This window comes from Myiozetetes cayanensis, unplaced genomic scaffold (genome assembly GCF_022539395.1).
Source record: "Myiozetetes cayanensis isolate MyiCay16 unplaced genomic scaffold, myiCay2020 scf102, whole genome shotgun sequence".
Lineage (NCBI taxonomy): Eukaryota > Metazoa > Chordata > Aves > Passeriformes > Tyrannidae > Myiozetetes > Myiozetetes cayanensis.
The window spans coordinates 104,156-117,213 of NW_026086628.1; the positions used below are offsets into that span (position 1 = coordinate 104,156).

Below are 13,058 nucleotides of genomic sequence, written 5' to 3' on the forward strand. Positions count from 1 at the left end.
CCACGAGCAGAGCCCGGTACCCACGGGCAGAGCCCACGGGCAGAGCTCAGCACCCACTGGTAGAGTTCGGCATCCACTGGCAGAACCCACGGGCAGCGCCCGGAACCCACGGGCAGTGCCTGGAACCCGTGGACAGCGCCCACGGGCAGCGCCCGGCACCCACGGGCAGAGCCCACGGGCAGGACTCGGCACCCACGGGCAGAGCTCGGCACCCACGGGCAGAGCCCACGGGCAGCGCCCAGCACTTACAGGCGGCTCCCAGCCCGGCCCAGCGCCGGGAAAAGCCGGGAAAACTCTGGGAAAACTCTGGGAAAAGTGCCCTGCCCGCTCGGGCTGATCCCGGGGTGGATGCAGGGAAGGAAAAGGAGCGGCTGGAATCGCCCCCTGTCCCCTCCAAACCCCAAATCCCGGCCCCGCTGAGGGCTGGGATGGCCCCGACGTGGCCGTGCCAGGAGGGAATGCGATGTTCTGGGAAGTTGGGAATGGGAATAACGGGGAGCTGGGAATGGGAATAATGGGGAGCTGGGACTCAATCCGGCCAGCCTGGAGGGGCTGGAGCTTCCCGCGGGATTCCCCAGCCCTCACTGCGGCACCCGGGACATCCAGACCGGGATCATCCCGGCCTTTTCCCTGCGTACCAGGCTCTGGAAGTGGCTCCAAGCTTTCCCTGGATCCTTCCCTTCTCCAGCCTGGCCATTCCCAGCTCTCCCAGCCTGGATCCAGAGCCGGGGGGGGGGTGGTTCCAGCCTTCTCTCTCATCCCATTATCCCCTTCCAAACCCACTTTTCCCAGCTCCCATCCACCACTTCATCCCCATCCCCAGCAGGCCGGGGAGATCCCAGATTTGGGATCATGGGATGGATCCGACCCCAACCCCCCAAAACAAAAAAAAACGTTCCCGTGGGGTCCGTGATCCCAACCCAGCCCTGTCCCGGGCTGGATTCCCGCTCTTCCCGCCTCTCCCAATCCAAAGGGGGCTGGAGCAGCCGGGCCGGGCGCTCGGGGGATTTTGGGATGTGACGCCCCCCCCCCGAGAGGAAAGGCGGGTGTGGCAAAGCCCAGGAAGCGACTCCGGCTCTGGGGATGAAACCCCCGGGAAAAGGGGGGGGGCTGGAGGGGCTGATCCCGCTGCCAAGGGATCCCAAAAAACCCTCCCCGCTCCCAGGAGCCCGAGGAGTTCCCGGGATCCCCCGAAGCTCCCCAAATCCCGCCGGGTTTGTGCCCATCGGGACCCCCCGTCCTGCCTCCTGAGGGTTATTCCCGCTCCGGGCCAGCATTCCCGATTTTCCAGACTGGGAAAACGCTGGTGTGGGTGAGTCTGGGTGCAAGGAGGGCACGGAACTGCAGCCCATCGCTCCCTGGATCCCACTGCTCCCTGGATCCCATCGCTCCCTGCATCTCAACTCCCCTAATTCCCACCCTCCTGCATCCCAACCCTTCCTGCATCCCAGTTCCCCTCTATCCCACCTTCCCCTGCATCCCAACTCCCCTAATTCCCACCCCCTGCATCCCAACCCTTCCTGCATCCCAGTTCCCTACTTCCCACCTCGCCCTGCATCCCATCTTCCCCTAATTCCCACACCCTGAATCCCAACCCTTCCTGCATCCCAACCCTTCCTGCATCCCAGTTCCCCCACATCTCACCTCCCCCTACATCCCAACCCTTCCTCCATTCCAACCCCCCTAATTCCCACCCCCCTGCATCCCAACCCTCCTGCATCCCAACCCTTCCTACATCCCAGTTCCCCTAATTCCCACCTCCCCCTTCATCCAATCTCCTCCTGCATCCCATTTTCCCCTAATTCCCATCACCCTGCATCCCAACCCTTCCTGCATCCCAGTTCCCCACATCCCACCCTCCTTCTGCATCCCAACCCTTCCTACATCCCAGTTCCCCTACTTCCCATCTCCTCCTGCATCCCATCTTCCCCTAATTCCCACCCTCCTGCATCCCAAACCTTCCTATATCCCAGTTCGCCTACTTCCCACCTCCTCCTGCATCCCAACCCCCCTGCATCCCAATCCCCCTAATTCCCACCCTTCTACATCCCAACCCTTCCTACATCCCAGTTCCCCTATATCCCATCTCCTGCATCCCAACCCTTCCTACATCCCAGTTCCCCCACATCTCACCCTTCCCTACATCCCATCACCCTGCATCCCAACCCCCCTAATTCCCACCCCCTGCATCCCAACCCTTCCTGCATCCCAGTTCCCCTCTATCCCATCTCCTCCTGCATCCCATCTTCCCCTAATTCCCATCCCCCTGCATCCCAACCCTTCCTGCATCCCAGTTCCCTCACATCCCACCCCCTCCTGCATCCCAACCCCCCTGCATCCCAATCCCCCTAATTCCCACCCTTCTACATCCCAACCCTTCCTGCATCCCAGTTCCCCTAATTCCACCTCCCCGCACCCCCTTTCCCTCCCTTCCCTCCTCCCCTCCATCCCTCTCTCCCTCCCCTTCCCCCTGCCCTCTCCCCTTTCCCGCACTTCCAAAGAATTCCGCCCCCTCCCTCATCCCGGGCTGGGCGCGCGCGGGGGGCGGGGGTGACTCAGGAGCAGGGAACAGCAGGGACCAGGGAACGGGATCTGCGTGTTCCCGTTGTCCTGGAGAAGGGCTGGGATGAGGCGGCACCAGCTGGGAGGGAGGGAAGGAAAGGACTCCCCGGGAGAGACGGGAACAGCCACGGCTTTTCCTGGGAAACGGCTCCCAAAGCGCTGGAAAACCGGGAATTGGGGGTGGGGGAGGCTGCCTATGGAATTACACCGGGATGGGAGGATGGAAGAGCCCCAATCCCACTTTTTTGGGGAGAGGGAGAGGGATGGAAATGTGATCCCTGGGCTGGAAAACCTCCCGCTGCCTGTTCCCAAGCCAAGTCATTCCCGGAGTGTGGAATTCTGCTGCCGATCCCAGGAATTCCACGGGATCTGGGGGGGGGGAAAAGTCAGAGCATCCCCCCCTCTTCCCCCTCCAGGGAAAATTCCCGGGTTTCAGGCTCGGGATTCGCCACAACGATCCCTCTGCTCTCCCTTTCCCAGCCCATCCCAAGGCGGGATTGAGATCCCAAATCCTGGATCATCCCCCCCCCAATCCAACAGTTCATTATCCCTTGGCACACGGGAGGGTTTTCCTTGGAAAAAATTCCCGGCCAAAACCACACCCAGCGCCGCTCCCGGCAGGAATTTTGCCACTGCAGGATAAGGAAAAGCTGGAAAAGTTCCCAAAAAATCCGGGACAGGCCCGGCAGGTGGCAATCCCAGGGCTGGAAGTGGTTGCTAAGAATTCCCAGTTTCCAGGCAACCCTCGGGAATCACGGAGCTGCTGCTTTTCTCGGGAACAGGGAAGGGAAACGGGGAGGGGAGGAAAAACCCTGGGAAGGAGCTGGGAATGTGGAGTGGGATCTGTTGGAATCACGGCACCAGGTTTTGGGTGCTCACACCAATCCCGCTCATCCCAATTCCCACGGAATTCCAGGCACAAAATTCCCAGGAAGGGACCAAGAAGCTCTTCCCACTCATCCCAACTCCTCCAGAATTCCAGGCAGAAAATTCCCAGGAAAATGCCAAGGAGCTTTTCCCACTCAATCCAATCCCCCCAGAATTCCAGGCCAAGCTGGGCCTTCCAGGCAGAAAATTCCCAGGAAAATGCCCAGGAGCTTTATCCCACTTATTCCAATTTCTCCCGGAATTCCAGGCAGAAAATTCCCAGGAAAATGCCCAGGAGTTTCTTCCCACTCATCCCAATCCCCCAGAATTCCAGGCCAACCTGGGCCTTCCAGGCACAGAGAATTCCCAGGAAAGGGCCAAGTGGCTCCTTCCCAATCCCTTCCCGGTACCAACCTGGAATTCCAAGCCCTCGGCTGTGGCCACACCCAGCAGGAACGACTTCCCAGGGCAAAAAATCCAGCTTGGAATTCTCCCCCAGGGATTCAGTTCCCTTCCCAATATTCCAGCATTCCCAGTTATCCAGCATTCCCAATACTTCAGCATTCCCAGTTATCCAGCATTCCCAATACTTCAGCATTCCCAGTGTATCCAGCATTCCCAGTTTTATCCAGCATTCCCAGGTGTCCCTCTTTCCCACTATTTCAGCATTCCCAGGTGCCCAGCATTCCCACTTATCCAGCATTCCCAATATTTCAGCATTCCCAGTTTTATCCAGCATTCCCAGTTATCCAGCATTCCCAGTTGCCCAGCATTCCCAGTTATCCAGCATTCCCAGTTTTATCCAGCATTCCCAGGTGTCCATCTTTCCCAATATTCCAGCATTCCCAGTCCTCCAGCATTCCCAGTTGCCCAGTTTTCCCCAGTATTCCAGCACCCCCAGTTATCCATTTTTAGCCCCTTTTAATCCAATTTTAGCCCCTTTTTTTATCCCCTTTTTTGCCCATTTTAATTCCTTTTCCAGCTCGTTTTTATCCCATTTTAAGTCCATTTTTAAAACTTTTTTTTATCCCCTTTTAACCCTTTTTAATCCCTTTTTTACCCCTTTTTAATCCCTTTTTATCCCTTTTTTATCCTTTTTTAATTCCTTTTTTATCCCTTTTTAATCCCTTTTATCCCCTTTTTTATCCTGTTTTATCCTCTTTTTGTCCCGTTTTTATCCCTTTCTTCGCTGTTTTTTATCCCTTTTTAAGCCCTTTTTAAAACCATTTTTTATCCCCTTTTAACCCAATTTTCCCCTTTTTTAATCACGTTTTTTATCTCGTTTTTATCCCCTTCTTAGCCCTTTTTTATCCCTCTTTTTGTCCATTTTTAACCGTTTTTAATCCCATTTTTAGCCCTTTTTTAGCTCTTTTTTATCCTATTTTTAGCCCGGTTTTATCTCTTTTTTATCCCTTTTTAATCCCTTTTTTATCCCTTTCTTTATCCCTTTTTTTCCCTCCTTTTTTCTATCCCTTTTTTATCCTTTTTTTCCCCTTTTTATCTTTTTTATCCTTTTTTTATCCCTTTTTATCCATTTTTATCCCTTTTTATCCCTTTTCTATCCCTTTTTATCCCTCTTTATCCCTTTTTAACCTATATTTTATTCCCTTTTTTATCCCTTTTTAGCCCCTTTTTGGTCCCTATTTAGCTTTTTAGCCTGTTTTTAACCCATTTTAGGACCATTTTTTAGCCCTCTTTTTAGCCTTTTTTTGGCCCCCTTTTGCCCATTTTAAGCCTTTTTAGCCGTTTTTTTCCCTTTTTAGCTCTTTTTGGATGATTTTTAGCCCCTTTTTAGCACCTTTTTTAGCCATTTTTAATCTTTCTTATTAATTTTTAGCCTCTTTTTAAGCCATTTTTATCCCCCCTTTAAAGCCTTTTTTACATTTTTTTTGGCCCTTTCTTAATCCCTTTTAAAGACAATTTTTGACCCTTTTAAAGCCAATTTTAACTCCTTTTTAAGCCTTTTTTGCCCCCTTTTCTTGGCCATTTTAGCCAATTTGGGTCCATTTTTTAGCCCTTTTTTAGCCTCTTTAAGCCCCTTTTAAGTCATTTTTACCCCCTTTTTAACCCCCCTTTCTAACCCTTCTTTTTACCCATTTTTAACCCTTTCTTTACTCCATTTTTAGCCCTTTCTTTCATCCATTTTTGGCCACTTTTGGCCCTTTTCTCACCCTTTTTTCTCTCCTTGGCCCGAAAGGAGAAGCCCGGGAGGTTTTCCCGGGGGCCGACGGGAGCTCCTTCTGACACTTCCTCTTCCTCTTCCCTCGTCGCTGCCACTTCCCCAAACACCCCGGGCCGTCCCTGTCCTTCCCTGTCCATCCCTGTCCCATCCTTGTCCTTCCCTTTCCTTCCCTTTCCATCCCCGTCCATCCCTGTCCATCCCTTTCCATCCCTTCCCTTCCCTGTCCCATCCCTTTCCTTCCCTGTCCATCTCCTGTCCTTCCCTTTTCCTATCCCTTTCCATCCCTTTCCTTCCCTGTCCTATCCCTTGTCCTTCCCTTTCCTTCCATTTCCATCCCTGTCCATCCCTTTCCTTCCCTTTCCTTCCCTGTCCTTCCCTGTCCATCCCTGTCCCATCCTTGTCCTTCCCTTTCCATCCCAAGTCCATCCCTCTATCCTTCCTTTGTTTCAATTTAGCCCTATCCTTCCTTTTCCATCCCTGTCATTCCCTGTCCCATCCTTGTCCTTCCCTTTCTTCATCCTTCCATTTCATCCCTTTCCATCTTTGTCCCCTTCCCTTTCCTTCCCTTTCCACCTGTCCATCCCTTTCATCCATTTCCTTCCACGTCCTTCTCTTCCCTTTTCGCACCAGCCAGCATTCCCAGTTGCCCAGCATTCCCAATATTCCAGCATTCCCAGTATTCCAGCATCATTTTATTCATTTTTAGCCCCAGTTATTCATTTTTAGCCCCTTTTTATCCAATTTTAGCCCCTTTTTAGGCCCCTTTTTTGCCTATTTTAATTCCTTTTTTAGCCCGTTTTTATCCCTTTTAAAGTCCATTTTTAAAACTTTTTTTTATCCCCTTTTAACCCTTTTCCTTACCCTTTCCCCTTTCCTTAATCCCTTTTTTATCCCTTTTTTATTCCTTTTTTAATTCCTTTTTTATTCCTTTTTAATCCCTTTCTTATCCCCTTTTTTATCCCGTTTTATCCTCTTTTTGTCCCGTTTTTATCCCTTTCTTTGCTGTTTTTTATCCCTTTTTAAGCCCTTTTTAAAACCCTTTTTTATCCCCTTTTAACCCAATTTTCCCCTTTTTTAATCACGTTTTTTATCTCGTTTTTATCCCCTTCTTAGCCCTTTTTTTATCTTTTTGTCCATTTTTTAGCCGTTTTTAATCCCATTTTTAAGCCCTTTTTTAGCTCATTTTTATCCTGTTTTTAGGCCGTTTTTATCCCATTTTTATCTCTTTTTTATCCCTTTTTAATCCCTTTTTTATCCCTTTCTTTATCCCTTTTTTTCCCTCCTTTTTTCTATCCCTTTTTTATCCTTTTTTCCCTTTTTATCCCCTTTTTATCTTTTTTATCCTTTTTTATCCTTTTTTATCCCTTTTTATCCCTTTTTATCCCTTTTCTATCCCTTTTTATCCCTCTTTATCCCTTTTTACCCTATATTTTATTCCCTTTTTTATCCCTTTTTAGCCCCTTTTTGGTCCCTATTTAGCTTTTTAGCCTGTTTTTAACCCATTTTAGGACCATTTTTTAGCCCTCTTTTTAGCCTTTTTTTGGCCCCCTTTTGCCCATTTTAAGCCTTTTTAGCCGTTTTTTTCCCTTTTTAGCTCTTTTTGGATGATTTTTAGCCCCTTTTTAGCACCTTTTTTAGCCATTTTTAATCTTTCTTATTAATTTTTAGCCTCTTTTTAAGCCATTTTTATCCCCCCTTTAAAGCCTTTTTTACTTTTTTTTGGCCCTTTCTTAATCCCTTTTAAAGACAATTTTTGACCCTTTTAAAGCCAATTTTAACTCCTTTTAAAGCCTTTTTTGCCCCCTTTTCTTGGCCATTTAGCCAATTTGGGTCCATTTTTTAGCCCTTTTTTAGCCTCTTTAAGCCCCTTTTAAGTCATTTTTACCCCCTTTTTAACCCCCCTTTCTAACCCTTCTTTTTACCCATTTTTAACCCTTTCTTTACTCCATTTTTAGCCCTTTTTTTAATCCATTTTTGGCCACTTTTGGCCCTTTTCTCACCCTTTTTTCTCTCCTTGGCCCGAAAGGAGAAGCCCGGGAGGTTTTCCCGGGGGCCGACGGGAGCTCCTTCTGACACTTCCTCTTCCTCTTCCCTCGTCGCTGCCACTTCCCCAAACACCCCGGGCCGTCCCTGGCCTTCCCTGTCCATCCCTGTCCCATCCCTGTCCTTCCCTTTCCTTCCCTGCCCATCCCTGTCCATCCCTGCCCATCCCTGTCCTTCCCTTCCCTGTCCCATCCCTTTCCTTCCCTGTCCTCTCCCTGTCCTTCCCTTTCCATCCCTTTCCATCCCCGTCCATCCCTGTCCTTCCCTTTCCTTCCATTTCCTTCCATTTCCATCCCTGTCCATCTCTTTCCATCCTTGTCTTTCCCTTTCCTTCCCTGTCCATCCCTGTCCCATCCTTGTCCTTCCCTTTCCATCCCTGTCCATCCCTGTCCTTCCCTTTCCTTCCATTTCCATCCCTGTCCTTCCTTTTCCATCCCTGTCCATCCCTGTCCCATCCTTGTCCTTCCCTTTCCATCCCTGTCCTTCCATTTCCATCCCTTTCCCATCTTTGTCCTTCCCTTTCCTTCCCTTTCCATCCCTGTCCATCCCTTTCCATCCCTTTCCTTCCCTGTCCTTCTCTTCCCTTTCCTTCCCTTCTCTGTCCCCATCCTTCCCTGTCCCATCCTTGTCCTTCCCTTCCCTGTCCCCTCCCTGTCCTTCCCTTTCCATCCCTGTCCTTCCCTGTTGTTCCCTTCCCTTTCCATTCCTTTCCTTCCCTGTCCCTTCCTTGTCCATCCCTGTCCATCCCTGTCCTTCCCTGTCCTCCGTTCCTTCTTTCCTTCCTGCTTCCATTCCATCCTTTCCTCTCCTTTCCATTCCTTTCCTTCCCTGTCCCATCCCTGTCCCTTCCCTGTCCATCCCTGTCCATCCCTTCCCTGTCCATCCCTGTCCTTCCCTTTCTGTCCCTGTCCTTCCCTTGTCCTTCTCTTTCCTTCCCTTTCCATCCATCCCTGTCCCTTCCCTGTCCCTTCCCTTTCCCTTCCCTGTCCTGTCCCTTCCCTGCCCCATCCCTTTCCATCCTGTTCTTTCCCTGTCCTTCCCTGTCCATCCCTTCCCATCCTTGTCCTTCCCCTGTCCTTCCCTTTCCATCTCATCCTGTCCATCCCTGTCCTTCCCTTTCTCTCTTGTCCTTCCCTGTCTTTTCCTTTCCAACCCCGTCCTTCCCTTCCTGCCCTGTCCTTCCCTTCCTTCCCTTCCTTCCTTCCCTTCCTTCCTTCCCTTCCTTCCTAATCCTTCCTAAACCTTCCCTAACCTTCCCTAACCTTTCCTTCCCTAACCCTTCCTGTCCTAAACCTTCCTTCCCTTCCCATACCTGTCCTAAACCTTTCCTTCCCAAACCTGTCCCAGCTTCCAAACCTTCCCTTCCCATCCTCCCTGTCCTTCCCTGTCCATCCCTTTCCATCCCTGTCCATCCCTGCCATCCGCCCTACCCCATCCCTGAGGAAAACACACACATTCCAGAGGGATTTTCCAAGGGGAAAGATCCAGCTTTACCCCCGTGGTAGCAATCCCTGTGCCGGGTATCCCAGGTTTTCCCCCTGTGCTGGAGGAACCACGGGTATCCCACAGGATTTGCCACCAGAGCCAGGCTTCTCCCGGAGGATTCCCGGCTCCATCTGCCCCTGGTGAGGAAAAACTTTTCCAAGGAAAAAGCCTCCCAGACCCCCAGGTCCTTCCCGATCCCTGGCCGAGGTTCAGACATTCTCTGGATGTCCCTGTCACCTCCTTGGGACATTCCCACTCCATGTGGCACTTCCAAGAGCTCAAAGTCCATCCCAATCCCTGGTCAGACATTCCCTGGATGTCCCTGTCACCTCCGTGGGACATTCCCTTCCCTTGGGATATTCCCACCCCAGGTGGCACCTTGAGACTCCCAAACTCCTTCCCAATTCCCGGCCAAACAAGGGCTCCAACATTCCCTGGATGTCCCTATCCCGGGTGATCCAGCAGTGGGATCATCCTTGTGGATTCCAGGCAGGTTCACCCAGCCCGGGCTGGCTCGGCGCATCCCGAGGGAATCCCGGAATTCCTGGATGCCTCCCCCGCCCCCCCCCCGGCTGGTTCAGGACTCCCGGCACATCCCGAGGGAATCCCGGAATCCTTGGATGCCCCCAACCTCCTCAGGACTCCCGGCACATCCCGAGGGAATCCCGGAATCCCTGGATACCCCAACCCCCCCGGGGCCGTTCCCTCTCACCCCCGGACCGCGGAATTCCCACATTCCCACATTCCCACATTCCCAGCGCCGCGTGGAGCCGCAAACATAGACTCCGGGAGATTCCCGATATCTGCCCTCGTATTCCCGAATTCCCGAGCGCCCCAGCTCCTCCACGTCCCCCGTGGATCCAAGGAAAGCATTCCCTGCCCTCCCGCCCGTCCGGGAACAGGAACAGGGATCGCCACCCCCTCCAGCCGCTCCCTCGGCTCTTCCCGAGCCGCCAGGAGTTTTCCAGAGGGTGGGAAGCGGCTCTCACCTTGCCGGGAAGGGTGGAATTCCCGCCCCCAGGCCCGGGGGAAACGAATCCCACGGGAGGAATCGGCGCGGGTGGAAAAACCGCTCCTTCCCTTCTTCCCGCTTCCGGGAACGGCAATCCAGGTGGGGAATCCAGGTGGGAATCCAGGTGGGATTCCTCTGCCGGCGGCTCGGGACGGGCCGGGAATGCTTCCCGGGAGGAGCCGGCGGGATTGCCCACGGAGAGGCCCCTCCGCGGGTGGGGGAAAGGGGGAATTCCCCCCCAAAAATCCCGGGATGCGGGGGGGGGCCTCTCCGGCTCCTCCGGGGAGGAAGCGGAGCAGGAAGAGCCGCGGCGGGTCCCGCCCGCCCGTGGGAGGTCACGGGGCGGCCCCACAACCACCCCCGGGAAGCACCTTCCCGATCCTGGGGCATTCCCGGGAATGCTGCTCCTTTGGAAAGGGGCCTTCCCACACCCGGCATTCCCGCCTGCAGCCAAAGCGGGTTTGGGATGCCCAGATTCCTGCAGGGAGAGCGGGAAGAGGAGGGATGGGTGGGGATAGCCCCACACACACCACGGGTGGCACTGGGAAAGGTGGGATCCTGGGAATGTGGAGGGGTGGGAATGCCGGGTGGGAATGCCGGGTGGGAATGGGGAAGCGCTGGAGTGAAGCTGGGGGGGGAAACTTCCTCAAATCCCAGGGGGAATTCTTGGGAAGCTGCAGCCCTTCCCAGGACACACCCCCGCCCCCATCCCCATTCCATCCCATGTCCCCCCCTGGATCCCTTCCCTGCCTGGGATCCCCCTTGGAATGTGTCCAGAGATTCCCGTGCCCTTCCCATTCCTTCCCTGCTGCTCCCAAATTTACCCCCATTCCAGGTCTGACCCCACCCCTTTCCCAGTGGGAAAAGCCCCCCCAAAAGCTGGGAAGGCCCCCCCAAGGAATGTGGAGCTCCCCCAAAAAATTCCCGTTATTCCAGGATTTCCTTCTCCAATCCACCTCAGCTTTACTTTTTAGGGATGAAAATCCTTTTTTTCCAAGGAAAGGAAGCCGAGAATCCCCTGGGAAGGCCCCTCTCTCTCCCAGGGGCTGGGAAAGTTCGGGATGGATGCGGATCCGGGTCCTTCCTCCCCCTCCTCCCATCTCCCTGTTGCCATTCCCGGCGAGATTCCCAAGCTCCCACGGCAGTTTTCCCACGCAGGGAACGGCTGCTCCCGCTCTCCTGCTGGGCCCCAGCGGGAATTCCGGCCCAGGGATGCAGTGGGAAGGCTGGAATGTCCCGGCAGGGAGCAGCGGGAATGCTGGAGAGGGGAGAGAGATCCAGGGCATCCCTGTGCTCCCGGGAATTGGGAGCCTGGGATCCAGCCAGCCCAGCCCTCTCCAGCCCCTCATCCCAGGCCCATTTTTTGGGATGTGATCCATCCATCCCATCCCTTTCCCTCTCCATCCCAGTCCCACCTCACCCCGTTTTTTGGGATGTGATCCATCCATCCACCCAGCCCCTCATCTCTATCCCATCTCTCCCCATGGAACTGGGATGGGATCCAGCCCTGCACCCCCCATTCCCTCTCCAGGCCCACCAGACCCTCTTTTTCTGGGATGGGATCCAGTGGGAATACTGGGATCCAGTGGGAATACTGAGAATGCCCTGCATATCCCTGCCCTCTCTGTCCCCTTCCCTCTCCAGCCCCTCATCCCAGTCCCACCTCACCCCATGGATCTGGGATGTGATCCATCCATCCATCCCATCCCATCCCATCCCATCCCTTTCCCTCTCCATCCCATTCCCACCTCCTGGGGGCTGAAGACCATTTTTTTGGGATATGATCCATCCCATCCCATCCATTTCCCTCCCCATTTCCTGCCGCCCTCCCCCCCATTCCCGAAGTTCAGGATCTCCCCCGGCCTCTCCTCTTCCAGGAGCAGCCAAACCCCCTTTCCCAATGCCATAAAAAATCTGGATGAAACGCCCCCCCCGGGAGCGCCCCCGATCCCGAAATCCCGAGGGAAGCGGCCTCCGGACTCACAGGAAAACTGCTGGAAGAGGCGGCTGAGCCATCCCATCGCTCCCGGAGCTGCGGGAACAGCTCCCGGAAACGCTCCCGGGAAACGCTCCCGGGAAACGGCTCTTCCTCCTCCTCCTCCTCCTCCTCCTCCTCCTCCTCCCCCCTCCTTCCCAAAGCTCCCCCTTCCCTCGGCGGCGTTCGGATCCATCGGGATTTATTCACGGCACCTCTTCCCAACCCCAGCTCCCGGCATTCCCGCTCCAGGAGAACGGACCCCACTCACTTTTTCCCGGATCGGGAATGCCGAGGAGTCGCGGCCGCGGGAGCCGGGAAGGTTGGAAGGATGGAGGGATGGATGGAGGGATGGATGGAAGGAGGGAGCGCTTCCCACTCCCCCCGCATCCCGGGAATCCCGCGGGTTGTTGCCGCCACCTGCGGGCCGGGAAAAGGAGCTTGGAATAATCCCCTCCACTCCAAGAGAATTCCTCAGGGATTTGGGGGCTTCCCGGCCTGGAATTCCCCCCCACCCCCCCCCGTCCCGTTATTCCTTCATTTCCGTGGATAACCCGCTTTGGTTTGGCTGGGAGGGCTGGGAAAATCCTGTTCCCCAAATGCCCTCTGCTGTCCCGCTTCCCCAACATTCCCAAGGGATTCCCAGCCTGCCAAACCTGTGGAGAATCCCAGCCATGCCGTTATTCCTTTATTCCTGTTATTCCATGATTTTCTTGGATAAACCACTTTGGTTTTACTTTTAGGGATGGAGAACCCTGTTCCCAAATGCCCTCTGCGTCCCCCCCACCCCTTCTCCAACATTCCCAAGGAATTCCCAGCCTGCCAAACCTATGGAAAATCCCAGCCATGCCGTTATTCCACTATTCCTTTATTCCAGGATTTCCTTGGATAACCCACTTTGGTTTTGCTTTCAGGGATGGCAAATCCTATTC

The 13,058-nt window shown here is 53.9% G+C and overlaps 1 protein-coding gene across 6 annotated transcripts in view; it reads right to left on the bottom strand.

Moving 5' to 3' along the window:
• PTK2B (protein tyrosine kinase 2 beta) overlaps positions 1-12,504 on the bottom strand; it is a 59,758-nt gene extending 47,254 nt beyond the window's left edge. For 4 of the 6 annotated variants that reach the window (XM_050305908.1, XM_050305907.1, XM_050305906.1 and 1 more), the window contains exon 1: positions 12,136-12,223. In XM_050305908.1, coding sequence (XP_050161865.1) covers positions 12,136-12,172 — 37 coding nt within the window. In that variant the 5' untranslated portion in view covers positions 12,173-12,223. Of the gene's footprint in view, positions 1-10,128; positions 10,655-12,135; positions 12,224-12,397 lie in introns of those variants that run through there. The other 2 variants (XM_050305909.1, XM_050305910.1) reach the window with 2 other exon arrangements.
• Between the last annotated feature and the right edge of the window lie 554 nt (positions 12,505-13,058).